Source organism: Vulpes lagopus, chromosome 3 (genome assembly GCF_018345385.1).
Source record: "Vulpes lagopus strain Blue_001 chromosome 3, ASM1834538v1, whole genome shotgun sequence".
Taxonomy (NCBI): domain Eukaryota; kingdom Metazoa; phylum Chordata; class Mammalia; order Carnivora; family Canidae; genus Vulpes; species Vulpes lagopus.
This window is the reverse complement of record NC_054826.1, coordinates 13550869-13571928: the sequence shown is the minus strand read 5'-3', so window position 1 is coordinate 13571928 and position 21060 is coordinate 13550869. Positions and strand designations below refer to the sequence as shown.

Genomic DNA, 21060 nt, shown 5'->3' with positions numbered 1-21060 from the left:
GCAGTGGTAGCCACAGCAGGACCAGGGAAACATCACTTGGGCCATGAGAATCACTGTTTCTCCAGCTTAAAACAAACTATAAGTAACTTCCCAGATAATGAAGCAGCTTTTTACAATCCTGAGGCAACTAGAGATGCTTGAAGCTAGTCAGTTTGCTTAGAATGCCAGAACCTAAGGAGTTCTTTGGAATGGCAAAACTGACCTAGAATCTCTTCAAACTGGGCAAGGGACCTAACAATATGAGTCACTGAGGCCAACTGTGCAACTGTGTAGAGCTGTAGAGATGCATGATAATAGCATTCCTCGAGAGTTCTTTCCTTACCTGCCACATCAAGGTTCACCATTCATTATAATATATTATTTTCTAATTCCTATAAACTTCCCCTTTGCTGGGCAGAAATTCTTGAGTTCTCTCATGGGTACCATTCAAGCAGTACGATTCATCACAACCACTAATTGATCTTTACTTAAACTTGCCCTAGGAAAACAGAAAGTCCTCAGAGAATATGGATATGTGCAGTGTATGTTGGTTGAATCACAAACAGGAAAAGGTTTCTGTGGGATGTATTTTTAATGAGAACACATTGTTATACTGCGAGCATGTGGCATTCTTGCTTAAGAGAAACATTTACAAGAACACATACACATTTATATCCAAACACCAAATGAAGTAGATACTTTAAATGACCAGTTTGCACCAGAAATAAAATATATTATACAAAACAGGGGTTATATCCACAGTCATTAATCTTCATTTTCTACACAAAACAATAAATTAAATCACATTATATGCAGATAGTTCTACTTACATTAGAATAATAAATTGTAGCTTGTGCGGCTTTCATTTTATTTTTCTACCATATCTTGTGCGGCTTTCATTTTATTTTTCTACCATACTCCTGGTAGGTCTGTATTGTTTGGTAGTCCCATATTTAAAATAACAATGAGTAATATGGCCCAGAAGACAAGGGCTGCAGAAGTAATCCTCCACAGTATCTATTCCATGTCCTCTTGGTTTCAACTATTCACCGTGAACAAACGGGGAACAAAGCTCAGATTCTCAGGACCCAGCAAAAAGTCTGCAAACTCACAGCATCTCCAGGTTGTTGAGGGCACCCCATTGCTGTCTTGTAAGTAAGACACACCACACTGGACTTCAGATGTTGGCGTTGAATAATAAATAGGGTATCCTGTTTTGAAATCCAAATTTTCCTCTTTCTCGACATTTTCTGCCCAGTGATTGTGTGCTATCACAGCTTTGGTCCCCTAGCAAATAAACAATTTGGTAGTCCATGTTACGACTTACACCTTTTGTTGGAAGGGCCCTTTATTCCTGTGCATAAAATGTAGGTCTTTAAACACATGAATCAAAGCAACAGCATTTTTGCTAACTCTTGGTTTTGCTTATTCAAATCTCTCCCTTAAGAATCAATCCACACCTTATACATCAAAGAGCTATTATAACATATGGATTTTTACTTCTGAGATTCAGCTTCCATTGAAACCCTTTCACCATGTTTGAAGTAGCTTAAAACATGAACATTAACTGCATCAGCTGGTTTAGAATTGCTTTACCTTTGGTCTGAATTAACATTAGTGGTTAATGAAAAATTTGAACAAAATCCAATCCAGCACCTTTTGAAAGTCATTTTAATCCTAGAGTCTAGCTGTGGGGTATGCCTGTAAGAGACATTTGTGAGATCTACATGCTGAAAACCAAAGCAAGGCTTGTTGGAATATATGCACATCACAGGCTTGTCCTGCGTGTGTGGTCAAGTTAGCATAAGGGTTCTGATCCAAAGCCAGCTACATTCTTATAGGCAGCACTGTTTTTGTCTTCTTTCCCTCTGAGGAAGCACAGAGGTCCTACTCACAAGTTTCTACCTGCTTGGGCAAGATGCCGATGCATCTTGGAGCCACGATGGATGGTGGAGGGGGGAGTGAGGGAGGAAGGGTGGGAAGGACAGTGGCAGCTTGCGATGCCACCATCTTCTGTTTCTTTCAGAGGATCAAGCTCCTGATTCTTCTGGCTGGGTGTGTCCCAAGCTTCTTGCTGAGTCTGGCTGTTGAAGATGGGCTAAATTATTGGGTATTCTGTAGTTCTAAAGACCAACTGAAAAAGAAACAGATCCCTCTGAACAGCACCTTCTCATTCTCTATGCTTCCACACTGCCCCAGAAACATATTCCATGTTTTCAGTTTCAGTTTTTTCCACTGAAGAAGAAATTTAGCCCGTTTTCAGCTTCCCCATAAAGCGCTAACCACCAGGGCATAACTAAACAGAACCCATGAAATATAGATCGAGGGGCCTAATTTTGGTTGGTGTTTGGTTTTATACTGTATCCACTCAGGATCTGGGCTCTTTGTGTCCCAAGAAACATAAGTATGCATTCTTTTCAGTTTATAAATACTCCCTTAATACTGGTGGTATAATATTTTATTTGGCCTCCTAAAGAGACTTCCACAAATAGTCCTGTATACTCACTCACAAGAAGGTGGTGATGCCACGGGAAGCTCATTTCTGAATTGTCACTGTCTGTTGAGGTCTATACAATAGCTTCAATCTTACTGCCAATGGCATAACTTACACTTCCCAAATCAGGAATAATCAGAAAGAAAGTGGTAAAACTGGGACAAAGGGGGCACAGGTTCCTTGAATAAGTTAAGGACCCTAGAACCTGTAAACAGGGAGAACTTATGGGATATTCTAAAGCAAAAGTCTGAATTTTAAGGAAGAGGAGAAAAGGAGACATTCTCTTTCCATACATTTCTCTTCTCCCTCTGTTAAATATAGCTTCTGAAATGTAAAACAAAAACAAAAACTATTTCAGAGCCTATGGAACTATGTCTGTGGTTCAGGAAAGGATAAGCTGACAGTTCTGGGAAGTGTAATGTTGTAGGGGCTTCCTCATGGAAACTATAGTCATCTGCGGGAAGATATGCGATTGATACAGAAAATTATTTCTGGATAAAAGTGATTATCTGGAGAAAACTTTTATTTTTGAGCCCAGAAAAAAAAAATCTACAAAGTTGACAATGATAACCGTAAAACCTATACTTATTTCCAACACAACGAGTATATACTTTCTGTATATACACCATATATATATACGCCATATATACAGAAAGTAAATACTCATTTTGACCTATATAAATATCATCTTGTTTGGCCAGATGAGAAAATACTGATAAAGCTTCCCTTTTAAAATCTGAACACCCTAGACTTCAGGGTAAAAATGTATAGGCTGATTTAAGAACTAAAGCCCTATTTATTTTGCTGTATGATATCTGGCTTCTGGTGAAATATGAATGATTAGTTGTCAAAGATGCTGCTTAGCAGTTAGGAATTTAAGTCCCAGATTATAATCTCCAGCGATCTTAACCCAAGGTACACTTGGGACAAACACCTACACTTGTGAGATCTACATGCTCTCTACAAGCGACATTTTCCAACTTAATGGAGTTTTGGTGACTCATATGATGATTTTCAGGAGGAAAGAAGTGGAAATAGACATGTAAATTAGCAATCAATCTCAAGAACCCCAGAACTGCTTTAACTTTGGAGCAGAATGGCATGTATCTATGAAACCTCATGATTTGTCCTGCCATCTTTAAAAAAACTAATGCTTTATTTCTACCATTTTATCTGGGGATATAATATTAAGTTTAGAACTATTCCTCTACCTGAAGTAGAAATAAAAGTATTTGCTTTAAAAATGTTACAGTTATCAGGCCCCTATATAAATTCCAGAAGGGTTAGAAATGTTTATATCCAAAGACTGCAACCAGGTAGAGTGATTTTCTCCCTGTACATAGGCTTGAAATTACATTTTTTTCACAAACACAAGATAGTATAAAATGAATATCTCTAAAACACATTGAAAACATCATTGAAAAATAAAAATGAGAGAGAAATAAGCTCTCAATTCACAAAAAAAAAAAAAAAAAAAAAAAGATGGATGCAAACCTTCCATTCTGTTTTCACTCTGAAGATTTCTGAGCTGTTAAATGTTTTCTCTCCTATATTTTACTTCCCAAACTCTCTGCCTACATTGGAATTTCTGGAGCTTGCCTTTCTTGCCTTCTTTTTCCATCTTTTTTTTGAAGTCAGCACTTTTTCCTTTGCATCCTCCTGGAGAACTACAACATAGTCATTTCTGTTGATCATAACTCATTCTGTTATCATGCTCTCCAGCTGCCCGAATCCCGTTTTTTAAATGTAGAGGGGAACTATGCTTCACACAGAAATCATCGATTCACTGAAATAAGCCACTTGGCTGGCTGAAATAGTAGTGACAGAGGCAGACTCTTTCAGGGAAGCATGCTCAGCCAGCTTCCAAGATATTCAGCTTTCACTCTGCCTGCCTCCACTACTACCTGTGTGGACTACACCTTCATCACTACCAAGGAATTGCTTGAACTCCCCTATTTTCCTTCCGATACATGGTCTTTTATAGTCACTAAGGTAATTTTAGAAACTATTTTCCAGATGTTCAAAATGTTACTGAGGAAAGCCCCGAGTGATGTAATTACAAGATGGTACACTAATTTGGCAACTCCCTATTCTCTTACCATTTTCTCTATAAATTATCAGCAAAAATGGCAACCTGAGTTTAAACCTATGTATAGAGTACTGGGTACAAAGGAGATATTCAGATATTCAATACTTATTTAACTTTGTCCAAATCCCTTATATCTACACCTAACCCGCTATTGCATGGGTTATTAGTGGATGACTATAACACTGTATAAAGTTGTCCTTGAGGAAAAAGGGCTGCCTTAAACCCTAGTTAATTCTAATAAATTCCACCCCTTTATGTTGAAACTCATCATTTGACCAGAACTGGAAGAGTCTATCCCTAAAATAACTTTTCATTTAAAACAGAAAAATGGGGTGGGGTAGGGTAACTGGGTGATGGGCACTGAGGAGGGCACTTGATGGGATGAGCACTGGGTATTATACTATATGTTGGCAAATTGAACTTCAATGAAAACAAATGAAAAAATTTTTTAAAAAATAAGACAGATAAATTGATGTACTCCTGTAAAGTCTGTGATCTGAATACATTTCTAGATCTCTGTAATTAAAGCAGCAATTGGCATTTGGCTATGGCCAAGGGGTAGAGGGAAACAAGGAGAAAAAGTGAAGCATCTTTCATCATTGCTGGTTTGTTGTACACTTATATTTTGCTTTTAAAATATAAGTGGAATTTAATCTTCAAAATGAAAAAATAGACACATTTTCTAATAGCAAAATATAAGATTAAAATACCTAAAAATAAAGTGTTAGTGTGAAATAGGGCTTTTTTTTTACCTTAAAAAGTGAAACATTTTAGATTTGCTTTTCTTATATAAATCCTCTTATCTTATTAATAGTTATAACTTTCCAGAATAGCTTTTATGAGACACTGAAGGAGACAGGCAGGAAATCCTTTTTCAAGATACGAAGTCAGGACCTAAATATATACATTGGACAGAGCAGTCCTCAACTTCAAATCCGTCCATCAGCACTAGAAAAAGGAACACTGTATTTCCAACCTTGAGATTTTTCATTACATTTTCCTCTTTTTGGATGTTAAATTTTTCCAAGAATATTCTACTTTTAAAAACTTTATTCTAGCTATAAAACATTTCATTTAAGAAAACCACATTTTTGTAGCCTTATGTGACATGCCCCCCAAAACCATCAAGATATGGAGACATCAGATTTTCAAACATAAATCTAATCATATGCCCTTGAAACAGTATGAACATTTAACAGAGTGAGGCTATATTCTCATATTTGTTTGTCATGAGGTGAAAGGCCAGGAGGCTTATGGTGATTAATAACATTTCCTGAGCTTCTAAAGAAATTTTACAACAAAATGACTAACTGCTTAAAAGAATGAGTTCTTCAAGAGCGCTCCTTCTGTTCCATTGATGTCTTTCATCCCATCTATCTCCTTAAAGAATCTCAGGCCAAAAGAAAAGGCTTTCTTTTAAGCCACTGAAAAATGGGATCTGATGGAATCTTCCCGTAACTCTCGATGTTTTCCAACGTTACTTTCTTCTTGCTGGCTTCGCCTCTCAATGGTTATTCTGTATTTCTTCCTGGGTAAAGGGAAAGTGAATGTAGTAATAAAACCTTCCTTGGCTACAAAATACTATGGTTTCTCTTACAAAGAATGCCCTCAAGGGACATCTGGGTTTGGGCTGATAAATGAGAAGTGATAGAATATGAAACCCTGGTCAGAGATTAAAGCAGCGGTGCCCCAAGGCGTTATGCCCTTACTCAACAAGGAAAATTGGCATGCTTTCTGAAATGCCAAAGAACAAGCCCTCCCCTTTTTCCCTGGGTGCCTTGTGGGTTAAGTCTTGTCTTTCTGCCACAGAAGCTCTCCCTAACTCCCAGGATATGTCCGAGATAAAGATCAGATTAAGTGGACTGTGACCAAAGGAACAGGAATACAATTGTTCCCACAAAGAGTCACATACACTCAGGGTTACATTTCCATACAGAAATGAAGAAATCTTGGTCTAATGACTTGGGACTAAGCCACAAACTCAATCACCAAAGATTACAAAGGAATGGACCGCCCTCATGATTTGGGACTATCAGTATCTTGAACACACATAAATATTACAATTTTACGAGCTTTGGGGCTTAACCACAGTGGCAATTAAATGTGTGGATTCTCCAAATACTGAGCACAGACCAGCCCAAGAATGTGGCCTGCTCAGACCCACCTCCTCCTCTTTGGAAGGCAAACCCAGACACCTATTTCTGAATTGGAGGAAGCTTAAGAATAGGTTAAGTTGTTTTTCCTTTGTCCAAATTCCCTCTCCACTTACGAATTTGGTGGGTGATAGGAATTTGCATCAGGATATTTGTGATCAAATGATAGCCGTGGCTCTGTGGCCCATAGAGGGATGCAATAGAAAGCCCTGTCCCACTGCCCAGGATGCTAACCCATCAACCACCAAACCAGCTGTGTCACGAATACCATCACGAATGAATGGCTCCATTTTTTAATTACCATGCTTTTGGGGGAAAAGCAAGATACAGACAGGTGATAAGAAGGGCCGTGCAAAGGTGAGTGATAAAGGCAATAAAAGAAAGTGAATTTTAAAACTTGATAAAGCAGTCCTAACCTGAAAAAGTAGAAGGCCATTAACAAGCCAGCTCCTAGTAAGGCCCCCACCACAATTCCTGTCACTGCCGATTCTTCTAGACCACCTGCTTAAAAAAGAAACATAGATAATCAGAGTTCATTTGGAGAAACAATTGGAAATGTCTCCAGTTTCAGTCCCTGGAGGGTTTATCTCAATTTCCCACTTATGGCACATTTTCCTTTTTTTGTTGTTGTTTTTTAAGAAAGCTTTTCTAAGGGATCCTGCACTTTCCTTTTTTTACCAAGTACAAAGCTTAAGAAGCATTTAAGGAAGGACCAGATGAATGAACACACTGCTACAAGAGTGAGAGCTATGGGAATGAAGCAGGTTCAAGGAGGATCCGAGCAACACTGGAAACGGAGGTTTTCAGGTCCGTCCATCCACACTTGAGCTCCTAGTCAGAGAAGACAACTGGACAGACCACGGCACTGACCCAGCACATCTTATTTTCACAGACAGATGATGACACTTCGAAGTGCTAGAAGATTTGGTGAAAAATGCATTGGGCTAGTGTTCTGTTTTTAGATGTTCTCTCACCAAAGCCAGAGTTTCATGTCAAAATGTCCTATATAGCTTTGTGAAAATGTGAACAACAAACTGAAACAATCGAGTTCAGTAGTGTCCCAGTTATTATATAAACATGATAAATAGTGTAGTGTCAAGCCTTTAATGCATTATCCCATTTAATCCTCAGCCCAAAGGATTGGGTATGCTTTTTTCATTTTACATATGAGAAAATTGAGGTTTAAAGAAGTAAGGGAACATTCCTACAGTCACAAAACCAGTAAATGACAAGGGTGTAACTTGTCAGTAACTCCACAGATTGTTCTTAACACATTTCTGCCTTTCTCCTTCCCATAACTATCACATATACACAAATAACACGGTTTGAAGGCTGGTCCCAAAGTAGTAAGCACACACATGTTAGCCTGCAGTGACGGACGGGGCTGAAATACCGATACTCACTTGGTTCTCCCTCACCAGCTTATCAAAGGGTCTCTCTGAAGCAACGATTTCCAACACTTTCCTCTTTGTAAGCTCCTTCTGAGAATGTCCACTTGCTTCTATATGTATGGCAAGGCTGCTCATAAATAGTATATTTTACACATATTTGCCAATTTGTAAATTTGGTCGCGTTTAAGGGACATTATCTGTTCGGTTCTGAGGGGGAGGAGGACACGTGCAAACTCAAAATCAGAAGGAGACTTGCTACACACTTAATTTGATCTTTTTATTTTCCCTAAGTGGAAATCTCAAATGTTAAGGGACTATATTATGGCAAGAGATGTAATAATGGGGAGAAGCCTTCTACCACTATGAAAAAATAAGAAAGACCTAGAAACCTCTGAGGCAAGTGGGCTGCCAGTTTGTGAATTCGTCCCATGGGTTTTACCACATGCTTTTTACCAAAAGCAAGCTGGACTATTCGGAACATGAGCTCCTAGATAACATCTGTCTTTTAAAGTTGCATTATGGTTAATACCGTAGATGGTGAAACACAGAGCAATTAAGTCTCTAAACTTACATGATTTGCAAGGAGAGCTGTTGGTGTGCTCCACAATTCTGGTTTCATCTATTCTCAGTTTTAAAGGTCCCCAAGGATATTTGACATTTGGCCGCATTTCAAAACGACCTTCTTTTCCAAAGTAATCACCAATAACCTATGTAAAGGCAAAAAAAAAAAAAAAAAAAAAAAAAAAAAAATATATATATATATATATATATATATATATATATATATATATATATATATATATATATAAAAGCTCAAAGTTCTCTGTTTCCAGAGGAGGCACAGGGTGGGCTCCCCTATCACGCAGATGATGCATCCTTGAGGACTTCATCAGTCAAGATTTGCAGTCACTGGTGATGCTTTTAAGGTAAGCTGAATTTAGGGAGGACTGTGGCTCCCATGGCAGGAAAGTGGTTATATAGAAAACGATAACCTCGGAATTTATGGCTTTTCTCTTGCTCATGGGAGGAGGCACTGCTGCACCCCTCTGCCACCTGGCACACAGCAGCCGCGCGGTCAGCCGTAGTAGAGCCCAAGTTACTTTCAGGGATGTGGGAGAGAGTCGGGGTCCACTTCGGAGCCAGATTAAGCCATTAGAGGTACCCAGCCTCAGACCACCCTATAAAGAGTCAAGAAGGGGGCACCTGGGTGGCGCAGCTGGTTAAGTGGCTGCCTTTGGCTCAGGTCATGAATCCCGGGGTCATGGGATCGGGCTTCACCAGGCTCCCTGCTCAGTGGGGAGCCTGCTTCTCCCTCTGCTTCTGCCCGTTCCCCTGCTTGTCCTCTCTCTCTCTCTCTCTCTCTCTCTAATAAACAAATAAAATATTTTTTAAAAAAGTCAAGAAGTCTCTTTTAGGAACATCCTGTTTCACCCTTCTCTGGCTGGAAGATTAGTCCATGACTTTGGGAGTTACATTCTCCTCTCTGATGAATTTACCTATTTGCACCCCCATTTCCAGACTGAACTCTCTTTTTCAATTGGCTGGGTACTCCTGGATGACTCAATTCAAGGTCTGTCCACAGTTTCTAGTTCCAACTGAGGTTTCACCAGCTACCGGAGCCCTGATCTAGAAGTACCTTCCCGCCCAGGTTCTCGGGATCTGTTTCTCTTTCTTCTGGGCACCAGCACACCGCTCCTGAGTGGCCTGTGACATCTCCCCTCTCTCTCCAGAAGGAGGCCCAGCCAGCGTCCACAGGCCATTTCATGTCATAGTAAAAAGAATACTAGACAATCACCAAAATATAACAATCGCTGGCATGTGCTGAGAACTTACCGAGTACTTTACACACATTCACTCCTGACTGCTGACAGTGACCCTATAATGGACTGTTACTATCCGCCTTTTACAGAGGGAGAGACTAGAATGTACATGAGACCCAGACTACTCCAAGCGTTAGAAAACCATTCAGGGAATGTAGCAAGTGCCTGCTGGCTCTGCTCCTCCCACAAAGGCCAAACATGTATACTAAGAGAAAAGCAGCAAGTCCCTTATGCCAGGTCACATCAAGCGCTACAAGGACATCAACTCTGGGTGGGAGCCAACCAACAAGGACACTCGGCCACTGGAAACATGGGATTTCCCCACTTTGGGTCAACATGGAACCATTTCTTGAAATCTTCCAAAATACCCTCGACCAGAAGTGAGCCTTCCCTACTTGGAAACTCCAAGATTTTCAGCTCATTTTTTATTTGAAGGCTGCTTTGGGGACAGCTATTTGGACACCAGGACACATGCATTCCTTGGAATCTCAACAAGCAGAAGGAGCAGCTGAGGCACAGTCTCGTTTGCTCACCTCCTGGGTGCCTGCTTCTGGGTCTGTCATAGCGATCACAGAGAAATCCCCATACCGGTCTCCATTGGCATCTATGGACACCTGCCCGGCAATACCTAGAGGATGAGATGTGAAGAACTCCAAGTTAGTGACTTAAAAGACCTCCGTCTGCCAACAAAAACAAGAAAATGAATTGACAGGATTTTTTAAACAAACTCATGCCACAGGGAATCTCATCAGACTCTGAGCATTTTTGTTGGCATTTGGAAAGACATTGTAATTTCATCTGTGTCTGCATTCCTAAATTCTTAACATTTCTCCATTTAAAAATGAAAAGAAAAAGAAATAAATGACCTTCTTTGGGGAATATGTTCAAAAAAAGAAAAAAAAAAGATTAAGGCTAATCCTGAAAGTAGCATGCTTATCCCAGAGTTTTGTATTAATTAAAAAAAAAAAAAAAAAAAACTTCAAGGACAGAAAGGTTGGAGGTGCTGTGCGCTCCTAGACTTGTCATGAGTTTGTGTTATCACTGGCCAAACATTATAAAAGAAAACTCATTCCAGGCCCAGGATTCAGCGAATGCACTTCATTATGGGCTCCGGTGATGCACAGAAGAGCAAAGGGCCTGCTTCACAGGTCATGGGAGCCAAGCGCTGAAGAAGAGCTAGTCTTTACCCCACTTGTGTTCATTCCTTTTTGTTATATTTTGTTTTGGGGGTTTTGTTTCCCCATTTTTACTGGGATATAATCAGCACATCACTGTATGAGTTCCAAGGATATGGCGTAAAGGTCTGACTTCTGTATGTTGTGAAATGATGACCACGATAAGTGTAATTGACACCCACCACCTCATAGGGATAATTAAATTATTCATTGTTTATCCAGATGAGCTCTGGGCCATGACTAGGTGCTGAATTTAATGCTGCCACTGAGGCAGAGATGAACCGGACACGTTCCCCACTCAAGACAGGGGCAGCCTGGACTAAGCATTTCTGACTCCGTGCATCTGAAACCTAGCTTTCACATCGATGAGCTCTGTGACTGTGGGCAAGGATGTAGCCCTCTGGGCCTCAGTCTTCAGGACTGTGAAAGAGGCACACTAGCACCTCCCAGCCAAGAGGCTGTTGAGAAGATTAAGTGAGCTACAACAGGCTGAGCACTTCTGCCACAGGTGTGAAAGACATTAGTTGTCTTCTTCTGCTGTGGCTACTACCGCTGTGCCTGCAATCTGGGAGAGGACATCCGACCGTGCCCACACTACTCAGAGAAGGAACGGGCATCTAGTTGGAGACTCAAGGAAGACCCAGTAAAAGAGCAGGTCTTTATAGGAATGTTAGTAAAAATCCATGATTTAGACAAGCAGTCATCAGGGAGTAGCTCTCTCAGCAGAAAGGCTAGCCTTGTGAGCATTTAAGGGGATGAAAGCTGAAAGGAAGCAGAGGGACCATGAGGCTCTGGGGGAGGTGGCCGAAGGTGTGTCGAAGGAAGCAGTGAGGGGTAGTAAGACTGGCTTAGGGTGGCCAGAGTGCCCACAGGAAGGATCTGACTTTGCCCTGGCTAGCAACAGTGGCTTAGCTCATCAGTAAAAGCAAGTGTGTATCATTACTTGATACTAAATATGTCTACATTGTAATTTTCATTAACTAAAGTAAGAGAATGCATATGTCAGCCACATCCTAATTAACTAAGGCTATTTGTTTTCTTTCATTTTAAACTGTAATAGAGTTCAGTGTAATTCTTAGTGTTTCTATTGATTTGATTCTCTCCGGAAGTAAAGTGAATGTCTGGGAAAAGGGATCCCAAGGGAAAGTTCCATCCTCTGGTGTGGTTTGGAGAGGGCAAGTATTTGGGTTTACTGTCCTTTGGGTTGTGGTTTGAAGGACCACTGATTTTTCCAGACCTTGGTCTACTTTGCCACAAACAGAATGGAGCTACCATTCATCTTGATTTGTCTTTTTAATATAGACTGGTTACAAAGGATACACCTATATTGAACGTGTTTATCTTCAACAGCCTCTACAACTTTTAAATAAGAAACATCTTTTTTAAAAAGCGTATTTGTCTCCAAACATATCGCCTACCCCAAACCATCTGTCATTCCGTTCAGAGGTGTTTATAAAGGTGTGTTCTGCTAAGGCTTTTGCAGAGTGTTTTATGAGACAAAGTGGCCCTAGTAATCCAAGACCTCATTACACTTTAAGCTATTACAATTCTGCCAAGAAATGGGGTGAGAACCCTCAGGTGGCCAATTAGCAAGTGAGACTTCACCTGAGAGTATTGTGTATAAGGTGAGATTGTCAGGCTGACAGCAGAATTTTCCTGTACCTAAGTAATGAGACTTTCCACCCTCATTTCTATTGGCCTGTAGTGGACCTCAAGGTTTGAGCCACAGTCCTATTTACCTTGTCACTCTGACCTCTTACACAGAGAGGAAATTCAGCTTCTTCCCAAGCCATTTATTGAGAGCCTTGAATGATGGTCATAGGTTTCATGGTAATAAAATCCAAATTTGTCAAATAACATCCAGAGTATTTTTCCTTTGACAATTTAATGGTCACTTACAGAGCGACCATTTCTCAGAGTTCTTTTGGGGGCTACCCTCAGATTGATCAGTGTTTAGCAAATAAAATGGGCTTTCCAAACACTTCAAGCTCAAAACTTACATTGGCTTCGATTACCTTTACATTCGGACAGATAAGATTCTAAGTTTAGACTGAACTATATAGTCAATTGTTTTTGGACTCATTTCATATTGCCTGTATAGACCTGGCCCTAGAATGGAAGCACCAAGATAGTCTATGGGAAAATTTAGTTCATGCCCTCTATACAAAACTGAATTCCAGCCCTTGTGGGCACCTGCCCTTCCCTTAACAACCTCCTTTAGAAGACCAAGAACAAATGACCACACCATGTAGCGAGGAATAGCTAAGAACGGGATGTGGCCTACCAAGGTTGTGTCCACACACGCCAGTTTCTCAGTGTATTGGGCACAACTTCTGGGAAATTTGACTCTGTCCTAACATGCCCCCTGAATTATCCTATTTGATTCCAGCTCCTCAACTGAAGCAGTCAGAAGCTGAGCAAGACAATCCTAAAGACTTACTTGTTCATGTCCTACAATCTATCTAAAGTTAAAGTAGATGTCACTCTAGTTTCAAGTAAGATGTGGCATTCGCTAAATCCACCAAGGAGAAGTTACATCCACATCCAATTATCACCATAGCTGCTGCCCAGGCAGCTAGAACCTGACAAGGACAGGATGAGGCAGTTGAATACACTGAAGTCCCAAATGAGAAACCATATATATGTGCCCCAAATCCAGACCTGGCACTACTTGTTTGCATCACTGAAAAATTTTATCAGTTGAATTGCAAATAAATGTAGACATAGCCCCGGTGTATGAAAGGGCTCAAGGAAAGAGTTAGCATGATGCATCGGTCATCGGCTAGTCTGACCCCTTTGTACACGTAATGAAAGAGAAGCCCAAAACACTGTGTCAGGGACTAAGATGCAGGTCCTGAACCCTGCCTGGTCCAGCAATCTATACTCTGTATCAAGGCGTTTTAAATGACACCCATCCACATGATCCCCATAAGGATCCCTTTTAAAAACTCCAGAAAGACCATGTCCCTCAAAACCTTCTGGTTGGCTCTGCATCTCACTTAGGGTGGAACCCAAAGTCCTCAGCACAGCTTCCAGGGGCACAGGATCTGCCCGCTACCCACCGGCTGCCTCTCTGAGGGTGGCTACTAACACACTGCCCCTCACACGCTGTGCTTGAGCCACACAGGCCTCTTCGTTCTTCCAGGGGAACTCAGCACTCTCTCTCTCAACAGGCAACGCAAGGTCTTTGTGTTCGCTGCTCTGTCTAGAATGTTCTCTCCTAAATATCTACATAATTTCTTTCACTTCCCTCAGGTCTCTACACAACCACAACATTATTAGAGACCTCCCCCTGGCCCCTGTTCCTTAAAGTAACAGTCCTCCTACCACCCCCTCCTGTCACGTTCTGTCTCCCTACCCTGCTTTCTGATATAGCCCCAGAAATAGTGTATTTATTTGTTTGTCACCAATTCCTCCCCAACTACCCTGAAAGTTCAGCTGATTTCAGGGAGGTTCTTTAGTGCACTGCTGAATCCTCAGCACTTTGAACAATGCCTGGCACACAGTAGGTGCTTAAGAATATTTGATGACTGAATGAATATGAAGTTGATAGCTCCAAAGCTCCAGCAGCTGGATCATTCTCATTGACTCTCATGTCAATTTTCTTTGAGTGTATCAGTGAAGTGAGAGGAAACAAGCACTCTGATGCTGTTAGCAAGAATTTAGACTAGTAGACCTTGATGGAACATATTTGACAATATTTAATGCACTTTAAAAGGCACTAAAAAAAAGACACCAACATACATTTGGACCCAGATATCTCATGACTAGAAATGTTCCCTGTCAGATGTACTCGCAAATATTCATCAAGACGTATAAGAGGCCTGTGATAGCATCTTGCATAACAGCAAAAACTGTAAAAAACTGAAGTTATCCATCAATAGGAGACTGATTAAAGGAATCTTTGTGCAGCCATATGGCCAAAATCCATGGAACTATCATTTAAAAATGTGCTGAATCTTTGAGTGCTCGTATGGCAATTTTTTTTACTTGATATACAAGTTTAAAAAGCTGAGACGAAGAGTGGCATTCATTATATATTCCTTTTGTATAATTTTTTTGATAAGATATACAAATGCATATGTGCTGGCAGAAGGCACAAAATATTTTTAGACCGAATCATAGGAAATTGTTAATAGTGGTTACGTTAGGGAAAGTAGAATAGGGTGGGAAGGAAAACTTTCGCTTTTCATTTTGTACATTTTTGTACTGTTTAAATTTTCCAGCCAAGAACAGTCTCATTCTCGTACAATTTTTAAGTGTCAACAGAGATTGCTTGAGTGATGAGATTATAGGCATTTTTTTTCCAAGGTTCTTACACTTCTTTGTCCTTAAGAAAGCCCACAGCTGATATTTACCATTTTAAAAGTAAAATGAAAGCACAGGACTTGACTGGACCTGCTTATCATCTCAGACTACCCAGGATTGAACAGATAAATATATTACCTGGTATAATTTCTTTTAAAACATCACAGAACTCTTCACAAACTGATCATTGGTTGTGAATGAGGCTTGCGACAAATTTAATTTGAAGAAGCAGAGTTGTTATCTAAAAATCAGAAGGAGACAAGGCACTTCCTGTTTCAGTGGGACTCTACCAAAGCGCTTTCACAAGCTTTCTCTCATTTAATTTTCACAACAAGCCTGTGAGGTGGGTTGATCTTGACCTACTCTCCTTACTTCACAGCTGAGAAAAACAAGAAACTGACAAAGTACCACAGGTGCAAGAGAGAAAAGCAGAACCAGGGAAGAAGCAGCTTGATCGCCTGCAGAGTGTTGTCACCTTACAGACTGAATCCTCACCTTCAAAGGTTCTGTTCCAAGTCTGCTGGATAATTTTCCCTCCATCCTTCTTGCTGTAACCAGCTCTGAGTACTTCATGTAAAGCCAGAACATAGAGGAGGATGGCATCGTGGAATCCTTCAACAAACATGTTAACCTGGAAAGAAACCCCAGTTGGGTGAGCCCAAACACCAACGTCTCAACATTCATGAGTAATGTAAGCAAATCAAAACAGCTAACAAGTTAGACTTGAGGTCCACAAGCAGTGGCAGAGATGAGCAGAAGAGTAGCTAACAAGAATCACGCCATGGTTTTCCTGGCCCTGGCTTAGAAGGAAAACCATACCTCAGCTGGGGAATTTGGAAAGCAGACAAGATATTACAGAAGTCGAGGAAACTGTACCTGTTGGTGAAGCTAAGTATTCCAGGTGCATCTGCCTTTGGCCTCTACACAGGTGCCCTCCTCCTTCCTCACATCTGTTCTCTACCTCAAGCCAACTGAAGTCCAACCTCTCCCTTGAGGTCTTCACCATCTTCAACAGTCCCCACGATCTCTCCATGCTCTGAATGTGACACTGACTGAAAGAACAGTGCAGGTCCATTCATTCATTTTCAGACACCATTGAACACCTACTCTGGGATTCAAAAGGATTCAAAAAAGAGCAGGCACTGCCATTTTAACCTGCCCAGCATCTGTGTCCTCTCTTCCATCTCAGTTTCTCTTTCCAGCTTGTGTTCATAGTGGTTCCTGAGCATCTGACCCCTCCCTACCCAACTCTGGACCCACCCCTACCCTACTAAGCTCTAACAACAGGAAGGGAAATAGGCCCGGACCCGACTGGTTTATCCCAGCAGAGTTCTAGGTCAAATAAGATACCCCTTGTCCTCAAGAAACTTAAGTTGCAAGTACTTTGGGGGAAGTCACTTAATTTCTTTGAGCCTTGTTTCATTCCATAAGTACCATTTGAAAGTTCTTTTTTTTTTTTTTTTTACAGTACAAGTTTTCTTTAATAATGAACATAAAATGCATCACCTCACTTTTTAAATAACATTTCTTCAGCCTTCATGCCCTCTGATTAGAGGATAAATGTACATCTCATCTCTAAAAGCCATATTTTCCCACTGGATCCAAATCAGTCTTCATCCTGTGCACCCCAGCCTTTACCCCCATACAAATCTGCTTTCATGAAAATGAACCCTGTAAGAGGCAAGTACAGAACGAAACTAAATACAGAACGGGCATTATGGAATCCATTAAAGGTCTCATGTTCATTCGTCACAAAAAAATTACATGTAAATACTGGAATAAAGTGCTGGTGACCTCCAAGTACCGAGGACAACAGGATATGGGCTCTAATGCTTGGAAAATTATAGTCACTGTACATTTACAGCCCTGGGACCCTATCTATTTGGCTAATAATTGCCATATTTCTGAACTACCGAAGCACGGGATGAGCAATGGGTACCATCATAAAGATGTTTTAAAAAAAAAATCCATTAAACATGGCACTTGCTGACCCTGCTACTTGAACTAGCACAACTACTTTTTCTTCTTGTACCGCTCCTTTCTACTAAAAAGGAAGAGCAGGATTGATGAGGATGTTTCTAAAATATTTTAAAGAAAAATGATCTCTAAATGAATTGATTTACATAAAACCATGGTTGTCACTTAGGCACAGGTCTCTGGTGAGGTAAATAAGCCTCAAATACACCAAAGTCATGCCCAAAAAGGTTTTCAGAACCATTTGAAAGTTCTTATATTATATTTAAACCCACTGAACATTCATTGAACACGAAATGAGCAAATACAATCTTGAAACCGAGTAGCTTACAAATTCTGTATAAAGTACAAAAAAAAAAAAACAAAACTAAAAACAAGTCTTATTTCAGGAGAAAGTGACAAGAATGGAATGTCATGGAGCAGAATGAATTCAGCATCCCACAGACGACCACTGTGAGTCTTGGGGAGGAGGCATTCTATGCTCACCCCTAGAAAGAGATCCCATAGGAAGAGAGACACACTGACCTGCATCACCTCATTCAAATACAAGCATTCACAGCAGACACAGCCCAATGTCCAGTACTAGGTGGCCTCATCCGGCCCTTAAGGATGATGAGTTTTCATCACAGAAGCAAATATTTTGGATTTGCCAAAGCCCAGTGCTGAGAAGCCGTTTAGAATAATGGCTAGAACCTGGGCTCACTTCTCAGCTTTGCCACTTCCTAGATGTGTTTCTCCACAACTCTGAGCCTGTTTTCCCTATCTGGAAAATGAGGAGAATAATAGTACTTGTCTCATGAGGTTGCTCTTAGGTTTAAATGAATTACTAGATGTGAAAGACCTCCAACAGTGCCTGACAGAGTCAGTGCTCACAGGTTTTGTTGTTGTTATTGTGTACCTATAGAGAACTATAAACCGAGGGATCCTGCTTAGCCTTTAATTCCTAATAGCAGTATTCAGAAAATAAGCAATCCACTTATGGTATAACATATCTTGTGGACCCATTTTACATTTCATGGAAACTAAGGCTCCTTATTCATGCTTTAACATGCCAAGCAGTTCTCTTACTTCCAGAGTGGTCACACCCCTAATTCTGCCGGAGCATGAAGTGTGCACCCCACACTGGTCAATTCCACTGACCATCTAGGAGAGAAGGAGGAGGGGAAGAGTGCTGATTAACAGAAAAGCTCAGAGTTAGCTGCTGGACCCAAAGTCTAATCCTAGCCCTGACACATTACTTAATCTCTCTAATCTTCAATTTCCTCATTGGCTAAATGGGACTTTAGCACCTATTCATCCCACAGAGCTCTTCTGGGAATTAAATGAATTAGTGCATATAAAACAGTTTCTGGGGCAAAAACAAATGGTAGACACTGGCTTTTACTCTTAATCATCAAACTTAAGTTTCAGTCATTATTTTCTTAGGCAAAGAAGAATAGAGTGGGAAATAACATCTACTAGTCAAAGATAATTTTCTAGATATGCTAATTCAGATATGTTGATTTAGATATGCTAATTCAATTTTCCAAAGAAATATGAAATTTTCACTTAAGCCGTGAAGTCACCATGGCTTGAGAAAGTGTGTGTGCTGATGAGTTAATGCATCTTAGTAAGTGGACTTTAGCTGTACAGTTTCTCTGACCGTGATAAAAATATTTTTTTCAAAAGATCTATCTTCCCTTTGTTAATTGTATAAAACTCAACCTGCTACAAAAGGAAGTCACAGAACCTTGGCATATGGGAGACGGAAGACACCTTAAAAAAGCTCTGATCTAATCTCCTTACTCTTGGAGCCAAAAGAGCATCATTCCCTATCAGTCTTCCTACACTCGCTCACTGAGGGTTGTTCCCTCTCTAGTCCTTGTTCCTGGGGAGCTAGTATGGCCCCTGCTTACACTGTAAAGTACCAGCTACTGGGTATCAGCTGTCCACTTCTCTCCCTCCTCCTCCTCTTGATTCCTTCTCAAAATCCTAACGTAGGGCCATCATGCTGCCATTGGTGACCCAAAGCACAGGACATGTGCCCCAGTACCAACCCCCTTCTGGCCCATCCTCTTTCCTTGATAGGCCCTCTCAATTGCCCCCTGTACACTCCCCAATTATCTGGCTGAGAAACACGAACTTGGATTACCCTTTTCTTTTCTTCTTTTTAAAGATTTTATTTATTTATTCATGAGAGACACAGGGAGAGGGAGAAGCAGGCTCCCTGCAGGGATCCCGATGTGGGACTCAATCCTGGGACTCCAGGATCACGCCCTGGGCTAAAGGCAGACCCTGAGCCACCCAGGCATCCAAATTACTCTTTTTCCTAACAGGTTTGATGGGAGAAGAGAACAGATAGCTCTGGACACATGTCCAGGTCTGAAAACTCATTCTATCTTGATTTGCAAATGGATCGCAAAATTTACCTTCTTTCCTCCCAAAGTAGCTGAGTGTTTCCCTCTCCTGCCAAAATTAGCAGGAGAGCTGTTGACCCGCACTGAGGTTCACTGGCACCCCAGCCTGCTGCGGGGGAGGTTTCATAACACCTACCTCATAGAACTTCAAGCCAGAAGCAAAACCCTAGAGACCATCTTTTCTCAAGGAGAACATTCTCACATCCACACGTGTTTTTTAATGGGAGGAAAGCCCGTTAGCACATTATAGGCACTGAAAATCGCAAGTGTAATTTTTTTTTTTAATGAAGGAGAAAAAGATCCAGAGTACTCAGTTGCCTTGAAACATTTTTCACTCAACCTCCAGGCTAAAAGGAACAAAGTCATCTGGTATGTCCCCCTGCTTCTGGTCATAACAAAATTTGAACCTCAAAGTCCTGACTGACATATCATGCTATTGTTACTAATCGAAGAAAATAGGATTCCCCCACCTGAGTATTCTAGTATTTAGCATCATTTCTAGCCAAAAAGCTCTTCCTTACTGTCATTAGGCATAGTCTTTTTTTTTTTTTTAAATTTTTTTTTTTTTTTTTTTAATTTTTATTTATTTATGATAGTCACAGAGAGAGAGAGAGAGGCAGAGACACAGGCAGAGGGAGAAGCAGGCTCCATGCACCGGGAGCCTGACGTGGGATTCGATCCCGGGTCTCCAGGATCGCGCCCTGGGCCAAAGGCAGGCGCCAAACCGCTGCGCCACCCAGGGATCCCCATTAGGCATAGTCTTAATTAAATTCCTTAACACAGCCATTCCCCTGCTAGATGCTGAACAGTATAGTTCATGAGCCCTGGGAGTTTACAGTCCCAACCAAACAGTACCACAGCTCCACAAAAACACACAGATGGACTTTACACAACAAAGTTATGAAGTAGACCATGATGAAGGGCAAGCTTCGAGGTAATAAGTACTTATGCTATGTATCAAGTAAAATGCCTATCCTTTAAACAAGATGGAAGTCACTCATCATCTTCCACTCATTCTGGGAAGTTTGCCAGAACAAGATAGCATGCTGGCACTAACAGAGGTCTCATCATTTTATCTCCGTTCTCTTGATTTTGCCCTCTGTAGTTGGCCAGCAGCAGGTCTTCCAAATGGAAGAGCGCCATTTTGTCGCTGGCCTTCCTCTCCGAGAGCACCTGTCAGACATGTCTATTAGTGTTGTGTTATTTTTTTAATCCTCTATCATGGAGAAAGCTGAATTGAAATCTTGTTATATTTTAACTGATCATAAAGAGTCGCCCTTC

General features: G+C 40.9%; 1 protein-coding gene across 2 annotated transcripts in view; it reads right to left on the bottom strand.

Annotated features, from left to right (window-relative positions):
* Nucleotides 1–552: 552 nt before the first annotated feature.
* Nucleotides 553–21060, bottom strand: part of NPR3 (natriuretic peptide receptor 3) — a 72086-nt gene continuing 51578 nt past the window's right edge. Inside the window, exons 4-8 of one of the 2 annotated variants that reach the window (XM_041748619.1) lie at nucleotides 15905–16040; nucleotides 10460–10554; nucleotides 8678–8813; nucleotides 7132–7219; nucleotides 553–6090 (exon numbers count right to left, since the gene is read on the bottom strand). In XM_041748619.1, the coding sequence (XP_041604553.1) occupies nucleotides 5979–6090; nucleotides 7132–7219; nucleotides 8678–8813; nucleotides 10460–10554; nucleotides 15905–16040 (567 nt within the window). In that variant the 3' untranslated portion in view covers nucleotides 553–5978. The remainder of the gene's footprint in view (nucleotides 6091–7131; nucleotides 7220–8677; nucleotides 8814–10459; nucleotides 10555–15904; nucleotides 16041–21060) is intronic. The other variant, XM_041748620.1, reaches the window with a different exon arrangement.